The 15128-nt window shown below is 47.9% G+C and overlaps 2 protein-coding genes across 3 annotated transcripts in view; one reads left to right on the top strand and one right to left on the bottom strand.

Moving 5' to 3' along the window:
• The window catches only part of LOC115474120 (keratin, type II cytoskeletal 8-like), a gene marked incomplete in the record, with an annotated part of 21869 nt that extends 15660 nt beyond the window's left edge, over window positions 1-6209 (bottom strand). The window contains 2 exon segments of the mRNA XM_030209454.1: window positions 1239-1447; window positions 5859-6209. Of these exon segments, the coding sequence (XP_030065314.1) occupies window positions 1239-1447; window positions 5859-6122 (473 nt within the window).
• A 1707-nt stretch (window positions 6210-7916) lies between these two features.
• The window catches only part of LOC115474785 (keratin, type I cytoskeletal 18-like), a 39911-nt gene continuing 32699 nt past the window's right edge, over window positions 7917-15128 (top strand). For both annotated transcript variants that reach the window (XM_030210441.1, XM_030210440.1), the window contains exons 1-2: window positions 7917-8295; window positions 12543-12625. In XM_030210441.1, coding sequence (XP_030066301.1) covers window positions 7933-8295; window positions 12543-12625 — 446 coding nt within the window. In that variant the 5' untranslated portion in view covers window positions 7917-7932. The remainder of the gene's footprint in view (window positions 8296-12542; window positions 12626-15128) is intronic.

The raw sequence follows: 15128 nt of genomic DNA, 5'->3' as shown, positions 1-15128 counted from the left end.
AGAAAGAGAGAGAGAGAGAGAGAGATTGGAGTTGAAATACTGCATGAACTAGTTTTACCAACAGGTCTAGAATCACAAAAGCTGCTAAAGGACAGAATGGAAGGCGAGATAAAGAGGATGGCAGACGACTGAATCTGATATATTCTGTAATCTGGCAGTTCCTTTGACTCAGCGTTTCCCAAATCCTGGCTCCCTCTTACTACTCACTGAACATTACTAAGACCTCGGAAAAGGCTTCAGGATATTCTGTTTCTTGTCCAACAGTTCCTCTTCCTCCTCTGGTCCCCCCTCCCATGAAGTCTGGCATGTAAGAAAGCCTTTTGGTTATCTGCTCTGTGAACAAATTGTGACCCCTGTATCAGTGGCATAGCCACAGGTGGGACTGGGTGGGCCAGGGCCCACCCACTTAGGGCTCAGGCCCACCCAACAGTAGCACATATTTAGCGGTAGCTGGTAGGGATCCCAAGCTCAGCCAGCTGAAGACTCCCCCCTGATGGTAACGAAAACGCTACTCTCCACGATACCGGTACCTGCACATGCTCAGTTTTCAGTGCATGCCTGCTGCAGACTGTCAAGGTGGAAAGAAGCATTTTCCCGCCAACTGAGATATTTTTCTGGTCGTAGTGGGGGAAGGGGGGGGGGGAGAACACTTGGTGCCCACTCACTTCTTGCTTAGGCCCACCCAAAATCTGTTGTCTGGCTACGCCCCTGCCCTGTATGACTCAAAGGTGTGGAAGAATGCATTTTACCCTGCTGTGTCTGAGCAATCCTGACCAGCCCCAGTGTACTGGTTTTCTGAGCAAAGTTGCCAGGTGGGCGGTTTTACCGGCCAATTGGGCGGGTTTTCACCAGCAGCGGCGGGAAAATTTCGCCAGCTGCGGGATGCGGATTTTTGGCCGGTTTTCCCGTCGCCGCTGTGCGAGTTTGGCGGTTCTTTCAGGGGCGGGGTTGACGTCAGGGATGATGTATGGGGCGGGGCTAGTGACATGGGAGGCAGGGCTAGTGACATGGGAGGCGGGGTTAGTGATGCGGGGGCGGGGTTCATTGACACAGGAGACGGGGATTGGCTACGGGCGGTTTTGGGGCGGGTTTACAGCTTGTTTGGGGCTGGGAAAATTTTTCCCAGCTGGCAACCCTGTTTCTGAGCCTTAGGGAAGTCTTGACTAACCAAAGAAAGGACAATGGGCATTTAGCAGCCATGAAACTGCCCCCTAATCACCCCCCCCCCCCGCATGTACTTGTTCTTAAGGTCCTCCAGCACTGCCTCCATGTTTGTCAGCTCTGTCTGCAGCCGCTGCTTCTCATGGAGGAGGCCGTCGATCTGCTGCTTCAGGTTGTTGCTGGATGCCGTCATGACCTGGTTGATGTTAGACTTGTATGTGTCCTTGTCCTTCAGCAGCTGCAGCCGGGTCTCCAGGACCTTGTTCTGCTGCTCCAGATCCCGCACCTGAAGCAAACCAAGAGGGGGAATCAGAACTGTTGGATCCAGCACCAGGTACCCAGGTGAACAATTCGGACCTGCTCCAGCAGATCTGGGCTGCATCTGTGGTCTACAGGGTGAGGCATAAAAAAGTAAACCCCCCCCCCCCGAGTTTTTCATGTTTTCTCAATCAACGTGAAATTTTACGGCTTTATTTGCTGTTACTATCTACATGTCTGTGCCGAGTAGAATGAGATTGTCTTTAAACACAGTGAAGTTACAGACTTTTTAGGATGGTCACCCAGTGAGTTTTGCATGTTCAAAAAGGTTTACACTTTAAAACTACCATTATTTGGAAAAAGAAAAAGAAAATGGGGTATCAACTTAGTGTTAATTCAGCTGCCAAACCTAGCTGGTGATACGCTGAACATTGCTGGATAGCTGGTTATATCTCACAATATAACCGGTTATCCGCTAAGCGCTAACCAGCAATATTCAGCGGGAGAAGCCGGCGATCTCTCGCTGAATATTGCCAGATAGCCGGTTAAGTGCCATTTAAACAGCCACTGAGCCGTTCCTGGCTGGTTAAATGGTTTTAAATATTAGGTGGATTCTTAATTGTATTGTTGGAAATACATTTTACTGTGTTTTAGCGCAAAAAATTTTAACACACAAAAATCTTTAGACGGTAACACTAAAATGTCAGTAACATCAACATAGCTTAAGATAATAAAACGTTGTTTAATAGTAATATGCGAGTAGGATGGCTAAATATGTACGCAAAATTTGTCGTTGCTGGGAAAATCGTAAAACTCTCTAGGGGGTTTATTTATTTTTTTGCCTCACCCTGTTGTGGCAGAGACTGGGGGGGGGGGGGGTCCCCAATTAGGGAGGGTAAGCTAAGAAGTTTCCCTCTATAGAATTCCTGGAGCACTCAGAAAAGCCTGGTCAAAAAAGCAGGCCCCTTAATTATAATGGTCAAGAGCAGGGAAGGTACATCCTACAAACGGGAAGGAAAGTAGGGATTTTTCACCCTGGGGAAGGGTAGGAGTGGGAGGAACAATCCAGTTTACTCTTGGCCAATCGGAAACCCAGACAGAAGGCACCAATCAGAGAAAGGTAGACTAAGAGGTAGAGCTTTTAAGGGCCATTTTTCCTGGAGAAGTGGTGGCCTTTTTCCTTCTTGTGCTCCCTAGGCAGGAAAAGGGTTTTTGGGAAAAGGAAACTTGGACTGTACGATTTAAACTTTGCCTCCCTTTTGTTTTTGAAAGCGACTAGGCTGGAGGAAGCTCTGGATGTTTTGTTTGAATCCTAAGGCATCTGGCTGAAAACTGTTTAGAGGATAGATGCTACTGAATTTGCATAAGCTGGGAGAGGGCCTAATTTGCATATTTCTGTCATTCAATTGAACTGTTCTACCTATTGAAAAGACTTGAGGGAATTTTGCATTTTTGTTTCCGTTTGAGTAAGGAAATTAAAGAGAACTAGAAGGAACTGCTGCAAATCATAATAGTTCTTTTTTAGACCACTTCACCCTGAGTGTGTGAGTACCCTGAAAGACAGACCTGAAACCCCTAGTAAGATGTCCTAGTTCTTACTGGTTAAATAACTCTGGACCTTTAGATTCCTGCTGATTAAGGTAAGCCTCTGACTATACTCAAAGACAGAACTTATGTGGTCTACTCATCTCATCAGGATCTGTGTCAGACACACTGAAATCCAGTCCAGCATCAGGTATTCTGAAGTTCTGCCTCAATGGTATCATTCAGATTTGCCAGTGAGCCTCCTTGGGCCGTGCTTGCTCCCCCTAAAACTAATCCAAATGCCTGTGGTCCAAAGCAATTTCAGAAATTACTCACTGAACCTAACATGAACAGATCTGGAGTCAGGGAAAGGACAGGGTGTCCTGTCCTGCTGTACGCCTCTGCGGCGTGTGAGTAGGTGATGTATTATTCCATTGTTGAGAACATTACATCGGTTGCCAGTACAAGCTCAAATTGATTTTAAAGAGTTACCGTGTTTCCCCGAAAATAAGACACTGTCTTATATTAATTTTTGCCCCCCAAAATGCGCTAGGTCTTATTTTCAGGGGCTGTCTTATTTTTCGGGGAAACATCGGGGTTGGATCGGGGTTGGCCCGCCCGCCCTCCGTCGCTCCCGGAACTAACCTTAAACGCCTCCTTTCACCTTCCCAGCAAGCAGCAGCAGGGCAGGCCACTCCTTCCTTCCGTGTCCCGCCCTCGCCTGACGTAACGTCCGCGAGGGCAGGGCTGCCCTGCTGCTTGCTGTGGAGGTGAAAGGAGGCGTTTAAGGTTAGTTCCGGGAGCGACGGTGGGTGGAGGGGGGGGGCCCGGTGACCTCGGGGGGGGGGGGGGGGGGGGGGACGGGACGGCCTGGAGACGGCCTTGTCCGGCTCTCGGCGGCCCTGCTTTCAAACAAAAAATTTGCTAGGTCTTACTTTCGGGGGAGGCCTTATATCTACCAATTCAGAAAAACTTCTACTAGGTCTTATTTTCAGGGAAACAGGGTATGTTTGGTTTTTAAGTTCTTAGACGGTACTTGTCCAGAAAGTGGTCAGCAATTGATAAAAATGTTAAAATTCTAAAAACTATTTCTAAGGGTTGCAATTATTTGCCATTAGATTTCCCCTCGTCTAAGAGTGTGAGATATAAAAGCTTAATTTTATCACTCTTCTTTTTGGTTACTCAATTACGGAATAATCTTCCTGTTGAGTTACAATAGTCAGAAATTATTATTCATTCAGCAAAACTTTGAAAACTCATTGTTGACTAGTTTATGAATAATTATTCCTGATGACTGATCAGTTTTATGCTTGTTTTACTTGTAACTCGTTTTGAATCTCAAGTTGAGGAAACTAGCAAGAGATATGTTATGTTATAAAAGACTCAACATAACGTATGAGAACCCCATGAACTGAAGATGCGAGCTGGACTTGGGCCTCGGACACCCTTAATATTGGGGGAAGGGTGGAATAAACAGAGCACGATAACGCATGGGGGGGGGGGGGAGGTTCTGAGCTGGAGAATCTGGGTACTTTGAAAATTGATTTCTTGGCATTAATCTTTAGATACATCATTCTGTGGCGGTTGGGGGAGGGGCTCAATTTGGCTTCACCTCTTCTTGCTCTTTCAGGTAGAGAATTTAACATCCAGAGAAAGAAAATCTAATTCTATCCAGCAGAGGGCGCTGCCACCCAGTGCTGCACTGCCTTCCTGATGAGCTGACAGCGGGGACCAGAGCCTAGCAGCAGTTCAGGGGTGGCACTGAACTAGGAGTGACATCTTTCTTCAGCCACTCACCGGGTGCCACCTGACTACCAGCCCCTGTTATCATGAGGTCTTGGAGGTGTGGCCTAGTGGTTAGAGCACCAGTCTTGCAATCCAGAGCTGGCCAGTTCAAATCCCACTGCTGCTCCTTGTGATCTTGGGCAAGTCACTTAACCCTCCATCGCCTCAGGTACAAACTTAGATTGTGAGCCCTTCTGGGACAGAGAAATATCCAGTGTATACTTGAATGTAACTCACCTTGAGCTGCTACTGAGAAAGGTGTGAGCAAAATCTAAATAAATATAGAAACAAACTGAAGTGCCCTGTCTGTACCCCTAGGTAACAGGCAGATACATCTGCTTTGCCTTCTTCCCAAAACTGTAATGTGACACCCAAAGGGAATCCTTTTTTTTTTTTTACACCTTTCCCAGTTGCTGAATTCTTCATCTAACCTAACTGTATATTTTTCTAAATAAAACCAAACCTCCACATATTTCAAGCAGGACTTAAATAAGGTAGGGTGGCTCCCTTGTTGGTTAACTGGAAGGCACAGAAATGAAAGCTATCTGACAAAAAAAAAAGTTATATAAGCCCTGAACCTTTGTAATACAATTCCTGGCCAGTTTTCAGGAATTGGCACCCTCTTCCCATCAACAAACTCTTTCAAGCAGCACATGGCAAAGGGAACACCAGAACAGAGCCTGCCCTTTTCCCCAGCCACTGGGTTAGGCTTAGGATGCTGCAAGGGAGGAGGGAGGAAAGAAGGGGATTCCCATTATCTGTGCACTATATAGAAGACCTGGGGCAATGGAGGATTATGAGTTGCCCAGAGTCACAAAGAGCTGCACTGGGAATTGAACCCGGTTCTCCAGATTTTCAATGCTGCTGCACTAACCATTAGACTACTCCTCCACATACAGACAAAGAAAGAATTTCTGAGAATAAACATACAGTTTGCTGCTTGGCTAGGAGTCGCCTCTGGTTACTCCCAAGGTGGCAAAAGGAGAACCCAAGTCACTACCTGCAGGTCCTGAGAAGGATGTGGAGTTACAGTACGCCAGCTCCTTGTTCACCATTCAGAATGGAATGCCAAGCTAACACAGACAGAACGTGGGCAGCCCTTGCCCTCTGCAGGACTCTGGATACTCTACCTTCTCGATGAAGGACACAAACTGGTTGTTGAGTCCTTTGATCTGCTCCTTCTCCTGAGACCGCAGCTGGTGGATCTTGGGGTCGATCTCCAGGTTGGGTAGGGAGGAAAGGAGGAAGGGAACCTTGCTAACCAACCCGCTAGTAGAGCTGCGTAGACCGGGCTGAAAGGTGGCCGTGGAGCGGTACACGGCGGCTCTGCTGGGGATGGAGCCCTGGGAGCGGCTGCTGAAGCCTCGGGTGCTGCCATAGCGGTTGTAGCTCATCCTTGTTCTCTCTTGCACGGATCCCAACTCGCAACAAACCCCCGAAACACTCGTGTATTGAGTAAAAGCGCAGCTACCCTAACCGCGCCCAGATCCGGGAGCAGGAGCCCTTCACCTGTGCTCATTTGCATAACCCCTCCCTCCTCTCCTCCTGCAGCCCCGGTCCCATCGTATCGAGGGGGGATCTGAGGCAGGAGCCCCTCACCTGTGCTCATTTGCATAACCCCTCCCTCCTCTCTTCCCCTCCTGCAGTTCCGGTACCATTGTACCGAGGGGGATCTGAGGCAGGAGCCCCTCACCTGTGCTCATTTGCATAACCCCTCCCTCCTCTCCTCCCCTCCTGCAGCTCCGGTCACATTGCACCGAGGGGGATCTGAGGCAGGAGCCCCTCACCTGTGCTCATTTGCATAACCCCTCCCTCCTCTCTTCCCCTCCTGCAGCTCCGGTCACATTGCACCGAGGGGGATCTGAGGCAGGAGCCCCTCACCTGTGCTCATTTGCATAACCCCTCCCTCCTCTCTTCCCCTCCTGCAGTTCCGGTACCATTGTACCGAGGGGGATCTGAGGCAGGAGCCCCTCACCTGTGCTCATTTGCATAACCCCTCCCTCCTCTCCTCCCCTCCTGCAGCTCCGGTCACATTGCACCGAGGGGGATCTGAGGCAGGAGCCCCTCACCTGTGCTCATTTGCATAACCCCTCCCTCCTCTCCTCCTGCAGCCCCGGTCCCATCGTATCGAGGGGGATCTGAGGCAGGAGCCCCTCACCTGTGCTCATTTGCATAACCCCTCCCTCCTCTCTTCCCCTCCTGCAGTTCCGGTATCATTGTACCGAGGGGGATCTGAGGCAGGAGCCCCTCACCTGTGCTCATTTGCATAACCCCTCCCTCCTCCCCTCCCCTCCTGCAGCTCCGGTCACATTGCACCGAGGGGGATCTGAGGCAGGAGCCCCTCACCTGTGTTCATTTGCATAACCCCTCCCTCCTCTCCTCCCCTCCCCTCCTGCAGCCCTATTTCCATCGTATCGAGGGGGATCCGAGGCAGGAGCACCTCACCTGTGCTCATTTGCATAACTCCTCCCTTTCTCCTGGGGCGGCTGCACCTGCTACCCAGTTCCCATTGCAAAGAGGGGGATCTGCCTCCCTCTTAGGCGGGACTCGCACATTATCCCAAATCGGACTCATGAACCAGGGCTGACACGATCTTTGTAATGTGGCGACGTGTGGATTCCCAAAAGGGATCGGAACCTACACCACACAATCCGGGCTTTAGCATTTTGTGCACTGGATCCGGGCTCAGTTCTGTACTGCCGGGGAGAGACTTGGGGCAGCATCAACCTGCTCTGTCCTACGGCGCCTCCTCCCCGAGTCCAAGTGCTTCCATCCCAAAAACACTCTGTGCAATCGGAACCCGAACCCAAACCTTAAGTGTAGCTGGAACTCTAACCCTAACCCACAGTAACACAGAGCAGATGACGGTAGATAAAGCCTTGCACGGTCCAACCATGTAGCATATAATGTATCCGGTCCTAACCCAAACCCAAACTATAGATGCAACCAGCACCCTAACCCGATCCTTATGTGCAGCCGGGCCAGTGTCCTCCTGTCCCCATCCTCGACCTTATTCCAACCCTTTTTCTTTCCCTAACTCTGGATTCCAGCTCCAGCTGCTGCTCTCTAGTTTCATGGCCCCGCCCCTTGGCAAACTCTGTGTCCTGATTGGCCCAGAAGCTACCCAAGTATGCAGATGAGCTGCCCCTGGCCGAGCTATTTAAGGCGCTGGGCGGAGGCGCCTCGGGTAGTGCGCGTAAGACCATGGCTCAGCCGCTTTCCTTCTCCTCGGCCTCCAGCCATCGGTCCAGCGTGTCGGGCTCGGGTCGCCCCTGGCCCCTCTCCGCCTCCAGCATGTCGGGGGTCTCCGCGAGCCTGGGGTCCCGCCTGAAGATGGCGCTGCCCGCGCTGCGCTCCAGCATGGATTCGCTGCTGCAGCAGAACAACCACCAGGAGATGATGCAGGCGCTGAACGAGCGTCTGGCCGGCTACCTGCAGCGGGTCCGTGGCTTGGAGGCCACCAACCACCGGCTGGAGGACGAGATCTGCGAGATCACAGCCCGCAGGGGCCCCTGCGAGCGCGACTGGGACAGCTACGAGAGGCCCCTGGTGGAACTCCGCAAGCAGGTCTGCGCCGATCCTCCTCTCCCCCCCCCCCACTCACCTGTGGCATTGATCCTCCTCCCCCCCCCCCAGCCCTAATCAACTGTGGCATTGATCCTCCTCCCCCCCAGCCCTACTCACCTGTGGCATTGATCCTCCTCCCCCCCCCAGCCCTAATCAACTGTGGCATTGATCCTCCTCTTCCCCCCCCAGCCCTACTCACCTGTGGCATTGATCCTCCTCTCCCCCCCCCCCACTCACCTGTGGTATTGATACTCTATGTATATTACTCCCCGTCCCCTCAGCCCAAGCACTAGCCTATGTAATCTGCCCCATGCAGTCAACCCCCTTCCCCCCCCCCCCCCACACACATACGCTGCGACCCCCCACTCATGCATTTTCTCCACAGGGACGAACAGCCCATGCAGCCCACCCAATCCAGAAACCATGCGCTCTTCCCTCCCCCCAACAGCAGGATTCGAGCGCCCCAAGAAATCAGCCCGAGCACTAGCCTATGCAGTTTGCCCCATTCAGTCACCCCCACTCTTCCCCCCCCCACGCTGCAATCCCAGCTCATGCATTTTTTCCACAGGGGCGAACAGCCCATGTCGCCCACCCAATCTAGAACCCCTTCACACCCCCCCCCCCCAACTCAGCGGGATTCAAGCGCCCCAAGCAATCACCCTACACTTCTACAAATTCCCTCCTCTCCCACCCGCCAGACTTGGATAACCCCGTGCAATTCTCTCTCCTCCGGGGCTCGGATACCTCCACGTATGTTTGTGCATTAGTTCCTGGAGCTGTTGGCAAGATTCGGAAGTTTCAGAATAGAACGGGAACGTTTCTAGCTACAAAGTAAAAATCGGAGCAGAGAGGGAATCCTCAAGCTTTTACTTTCCATTTACAATTGTTCTTTTCTCACTCTTGCTTTAGCCCCCCCTTCCTCCTACCCCTGCCCCTTCTCTGGAGCTGACTTTTCTTTCTGGCTGTTCTCCACCTGCTTGGTGGCTCCTGCGTGCATTTTTCATCTCGAGTCCAAAATAAAAATACCGACTTACATTTCCTGTTTAAAAGTAGAAATCCCATTTTGCTGTTATGCTGTACATGTATAATATATGCAAGGCTGAGACTCTAGTTTTGCTGAAATCCCCCTGGACCTTAGATCTACCGTCTCTTTCAGACATAGAAATACTGCTGCGATTGTCATAGGACAGGGTGGTAGGGAGGAGAAAAGCAGGGCAGGTTATATATAAGTACATAAGTATTGCCATACTTTGAAAGAAGCCCAGTATCCTGTTTCCAACAGCAGCCAATCCAGATCACAAATACCTGGCAAGATCCAAAAAAAGTACAAAACATTCTATACTGCTTATCCCTGAAATAGTGGATTTTCCCCAGGTCCATTTAATAATGGTCTATGGACTTTTTCCAAACCTTTTTTTAAACTCCGCTAAGCTAACTGCCTTTACCACAGTCTCTGGCAACGAATTCCAGAGTTTAATTATACATTTAATTACAGGTTGACCTGGATGGGTGAACCTGACCCACCTGTGACATCTGATTAATTTCCATTACAAATCTATAGTTTCTCCCTTACTGGCCTTTGCATACGGTTTTGCTCTTTTCTAGTTGTTAACCTGATTTGCATCAGCAGCTGAGCTTTTCATACCGTCTGTGATGTTGGAAATCGGACAAAGGCTACAGATCTCAGCTGCTATGGTGGCCAATCAGCCATTGTATAGCCAAAGTGTAGGTGGCTGCCAGTAAGAGTAAGGCAGAGGCTAGGAGCTCTTTGCTGGAAAAACCTCCGGTCCCTGCAGCCTCAGATCTGATGCCTTTCCTGTGACTGACCTAAGAATTAACCAAAGATAAGAGATGTAACTGAGCTATTGAGACCCCACAGGTTCTATAAGAGAATAAGCATTGCCATACTGGGACAGCCATCAAGTCCAATATCCTGTTTTCAACAGTGGCTAATCCAGGTCACAAGTACCTGACAAGATCCCAAAACAGTAAAACAGATTTTATGCTGCTTATCCAGTGGAATTTCCCAAGTCCATCTTAATAATGGCTTATGGACTTTTCTTTTAGGAAATTATCCAAACTTTTTAAAAACCCTGCTATGCTAACTGCTTTTACCACATTCTCCTGCAACGAATTCCAGAGTTTAATTACATAGTGAGTGAAGAAATATTTTCTCCAGTTTGCTTTACATTTACTACTTAGTAGCTTCATTGTGTGCCCCCTAGTCTTTGTATTTTTGGAAACGGTAAACAAGTGATCCACCTCTACCCGCTCCATTCCATTCAGTATTTTATAGACCTCTATCAAATCTCCCCTCATCCATATCTTCCCCAAGCTGAAGAGCTCTAGCCCCTTTAGCCTTTCCTCATAGGGAAGTTGTTCCATCCACTTTTGTCGCCTTTCTCTGTATCTTTTCTAATTCTGCTAATCTTTTTTGAGATGTTGTGACCAGAATTGAAATGATGATTTACCTGGTCTGTAAGCTCATAAACTTCACCTTCTTTGGATAATTCTGCTATTAGTCTAATAAATGAGATTCCTGCTGAAAATCATTTTCTGGGGAAATGTGTGTTTGACCAATACTGGTAGGATACTAATAATATAACTGTAATGTTCTAGGTTAAGGGATAAATTGAATGTGTTGCTGTTCTCAGTCTTGGAATCTTCCGAGTGTTGTGATTTAGCTGCAGAGAGTGGGAAGGAGACCGAGTCCTGTACGTTTCTGATGAAAGGGCAATGGTGAAGCAGGGTGGGGCACCTTTAGGTTATGTTCACATCAGTTATCATCATTTTTATTTCATTTATATCACTAAGCTCAGGAGCCTTTGCCCAGTTGCACCCCTATTATTGTTACTGTGTCTGAAAACTCCTTCAAACCTACCGAACCTCTGATGATAAGTTGGAACTGACAACCCTAGGGATTTGGGAAGGGGATCTGATCTTCTGCACTGTTCTGGTCCTTCTCACAGTTTGTCTAAGCAATTCCAAGTGTTAAAGTAAAGCTCAGCTGGTTATGTCCAAAACTAGGTGTGCAGCTGGGTTAGATTCCTTGTTTAAATACTCCAAATCCTCGTCAACATTGCAGTCTATGTATTTCTTCTTGCATAGGGCACTGTGGACGCCTCTTAGACTCCATATACTGAACTCCTCAAAGTCTAGTCTTTGGACTTGCCGGTCTCAGCATGGCACTCTTAAGCACCTCCTATTTGATTGTTCTTTCATTCAAGGTTTCTGGGCAGATATTTGGTCACTGATGGTGGAAGTTTTCCACCTTCCGGGTTTACTACAATATAAATATGTGATACTTAAAGACCGTTGCTTTCAGAGCAGCTTATCGCCTACTGAGTGTGCAATTGTTAATACCATGCTTTCATTAGCTCTAAAGGTCATTTTCGTACATTGGAAATCCTTGAACCTGGTCACACATCAGGAATGGTGGAATTTGTTGTTTCAGGCTTATAAATATACTACTACTACTACTTAACATTTCTAGAGCGCTACTAGGGTTACGCAGCGCTGTACAAATTAACAAAGAAGGACAGTCCCTGCTCAAAGGAGCTTACAATCTAAAGGACGAAATGTCAAGTTGGGGCAGTCAAGATTTCCTGACTAGAGGTATACAGTGGTTAGGTGCCGAAGGCGACGTTGAAGAGGCGGGCTTTGAGCAATGATTTGAAGATGGGCAGGGAGGGGGCCTGGGGTATGGGCTCAGGGAGTTTGTTCCAAGGTTATGAAACTTATCTCGCAAAAAAATCATTTACATTGGCCTTGCATGAGGAGAAATGGTCTCCACTTGTGTCTTACTTTCAAACTGTACCACACTGTGCCTGATGTCATTAGCCGCTTCTCTTTAGTTATATATGGTCTTTGCAGGCATTTTGTTTTCTCTTTCCTTCTCTTTCTCACCTTCTTACTAAGTAGCCTTGTACATTGCTTATAACTCCTGATGTATAGTTGTTGTTTATCTCTTGTAATGTTTTTGAAAGTCAATAAAAATATTAAACAGTAGATTCCCAGTACAGCTCCTTGTGACTTGAGTAAGTCATTTAATCCTCCATTGTCCCAAGTACAAAAAGTTACATTATGAGCTCTCTAGGGATTTAGAAAGTGCCTGTATATAATGTGTAGCATTGCATACATCTACTATTAGCGCTATAGAAATAAGAAGTAGTGGTAATAGTAGAGTCCTTGAATTTCATGGTGCTTTTGCCAGTGGCTCAGGCTAATGCTGCCTCCTGGTTCTGCAGGTGGAGGATCTTAATATGGACAACGCAAAACTGTTGCTGCAAATAGACAATGCTCGGCTGGCAGCTGATGACTTCAGAGTCAAGTAAGGACCTTTTTTTTTTTTAAGTTGGGTGGGGGGGGGGGGGCGTGGAATGATATGGGACAGTGGAGCATTCAGCACCTACCTGTACTGCCAGACTGTGCAGGGGGTGAATGATATGGGGTGCTGTAGCATTCTGCTCTAGGTCACGATATAACGAGACATAAGTACATAAGTATTGCCACACTGGAACAAACCAAGGGTCCATGAAGCCCAGCATCCTGTTTCCAACAGTGGCCAATCCAGGTCACAAATACCTGGCAAGTTCCTAAAGAGTAGCAACATTCCATGTAGAACTGCAAACAATAGCAAGATTCTAGAATCCTAAAGAGGAACAAGATTCCACGTAGAACCCCAAAGAGTAGTAACATTCCATTCAGAATCCCAGGTACATAAGTACAAAAGTATTGCCATACCGGGACAGACCAAAGGTCCATCAAGCCCAGCATCCTGTTTCCAACAGTGGCCAATCCAGGTCACAAGTACCTGGCAAGATCCTAAAGAGTAGCAACATTCCATGTAGAACCCCAAAGAGAGTAGCAAGATTCTAGAATTCTAAAGAGGAACAAGATTCCATGTAGAACCCCAAAGAGTAGTAACATTCCATTCAGAATCCCAGGTACATAAGTACAAAAGTATTGCCATACCGGGACAGACCAAAGGTCCATCAAGCCCAGCATCCTGTTTCCAACAGTGGCCAATCCAGGTCACAAGTACCTGGCAAGATCCTAAAGAGTAGCAACATTCCATGTAGAACCCCAAAGAGTAGCAAGATTCTAGAATTCTAAAGAGGAACAAGATTCCATGTAGAACCCCAAAGAGTAGTAACATTCCATTCAGAATCCCAAGTACATAAGTACAAAAGTATTGCCATACCGGGACAGACCAAAGGTCCATCAAGCCCAGCATCCTGTTTCCAACAGTGGCCAATCCAGGTCACAAGTACCTGGCAAGATCCTAAAGAGTAGCAACATTCCATGTAGAACCCCAAAGAGTAGCAAGATTCTAGAATTCTAAAGAGGAACAAGATTCCATGTAGAACCCCAAAGAGTAGTAACATTCCATTCAGAATCCCAAGTACATAAGTACAAAAGTATTGCCATACCGGGACAGACCAAAGGTCCATCAAGCCCAGCATCATGTTTCCAACAGTGGCCAATCCAAGTCACAAATACCTGGCAAGATGCCCAAAAAGCTCAATACATTTTATGCTGCTTGGCCCAGAAATAAGCAGTGGATTTTCTCCAATTTAATAATGGTCTATGGACTTTTCCTTTAGGAAGTTGTCCAGACCTGGAGCAGGCTGCTGACACTGTCATGTTCAGGGGGTTGGAATTGCTTTTAAACCTTCCTGAGCCCCTGCTGAGCTGGTTACTTTAATTGCCCTGAAACTGAAACTAGTTTGGGGGGAAAGAGAGTGACCAGTAAACCCCAGGGGTTGTATTACAGTTCATTGCACTACTGTTCAGCACCCTGGTCTGGACAGCTCCTGTGAGGGAGGGATGGCCACCTTCTGAACTTAATTGCCCTTTTCAAATTTTAGCACAAAGAATTGGGATCAACAAAAGTTGTGGGCGACCTTTTTAATAAAAGAAATGTAAACCTCTCTTCTTAAGAATATGTACAAAATTACAATTCCTAAAGGGAAAGTAATCCCTCAATAAAATATGACACATGCACTAATAGCTATCTTGCCAACCACTGAAAAACACAGCATCATACAATCTTATAAATGTAATTGAATCAATGTCTCTCTAACAACTGTTCAATGTACGCCACATTGAATCAAAACTTGTTTTTGGATAATTGTGGGATACGAGCATGAATGAATGAATAAATAAGGTGAACCCTCTTACGTCGGTGTTAAGGTTATGTTCACACATCTGGAATTAGAAAGACAGTGAAAACCCACTTCCAGCAATATTACCTCCCTAAGAGGTGATCTCACAGTACAGTTCAATTCATGGTGCTCATTTAAGATTTTTTTTTTTTTTGGAGGGGGGAGAGGGGAGGTGTGGCAGAGGGGAGGTGTGGCAATGTGAAGAAGGGTGTGGCTTGGGTTGCAAGCAAAAAGGAAAAGACTTTATTTGACACATGGGCTCCCTGTTACTTCACAGGATTATGTCCAGCACAAGTAGTCTCTTTATTTATCTTCAGTTCCTCACATCAAAAACAAGTATTTTCTGAATGTAATTCAAGGTGTCTCCTACCTTGCCAGTCTTCCCACACAAACTCTGATACCAATGAAGCTTGAGCCACACCACTTCCCTGGTCCTCAGGTACTACTGTTCAGCTTAGAGTGGAATCCTCTTGCCTCGGGGCCTCCTTTCTGGAAGCCTGTACACGCGGGGGGTCTCTCTATCCTGTTTTGTCAGAGTGCTTTCGACTCCAGCCTGGTCTAAGCCCCGTCCCGGCTCCGACTCGGCAGACTAGCGCCACCTGTTGTAAGATGACTAAACTGCACCAGTGAAGGAGTGTTTCTAAGGAAACCTTGCCTTGTACCACC

The sequence above is a fragment of the Microcaecilia unicolor genome, chromosome 7 (assembly GCF_901765095.1).
Source record: "Microcaecilia unicolor chromosome 7, aMicUni1.1, whole genome shotgun sequence".
In the NCBI taxonomy this organism is placed as follows: Eukaryota; Metazoa; Chordata; class Amphibia; order Gymnophiona; family Siphonopidae; genus Microcaecilia; species Microcaecilia unicolor.
This window is presented reverse-complemented; position numbering and strand designations above follow the sequence as displayed.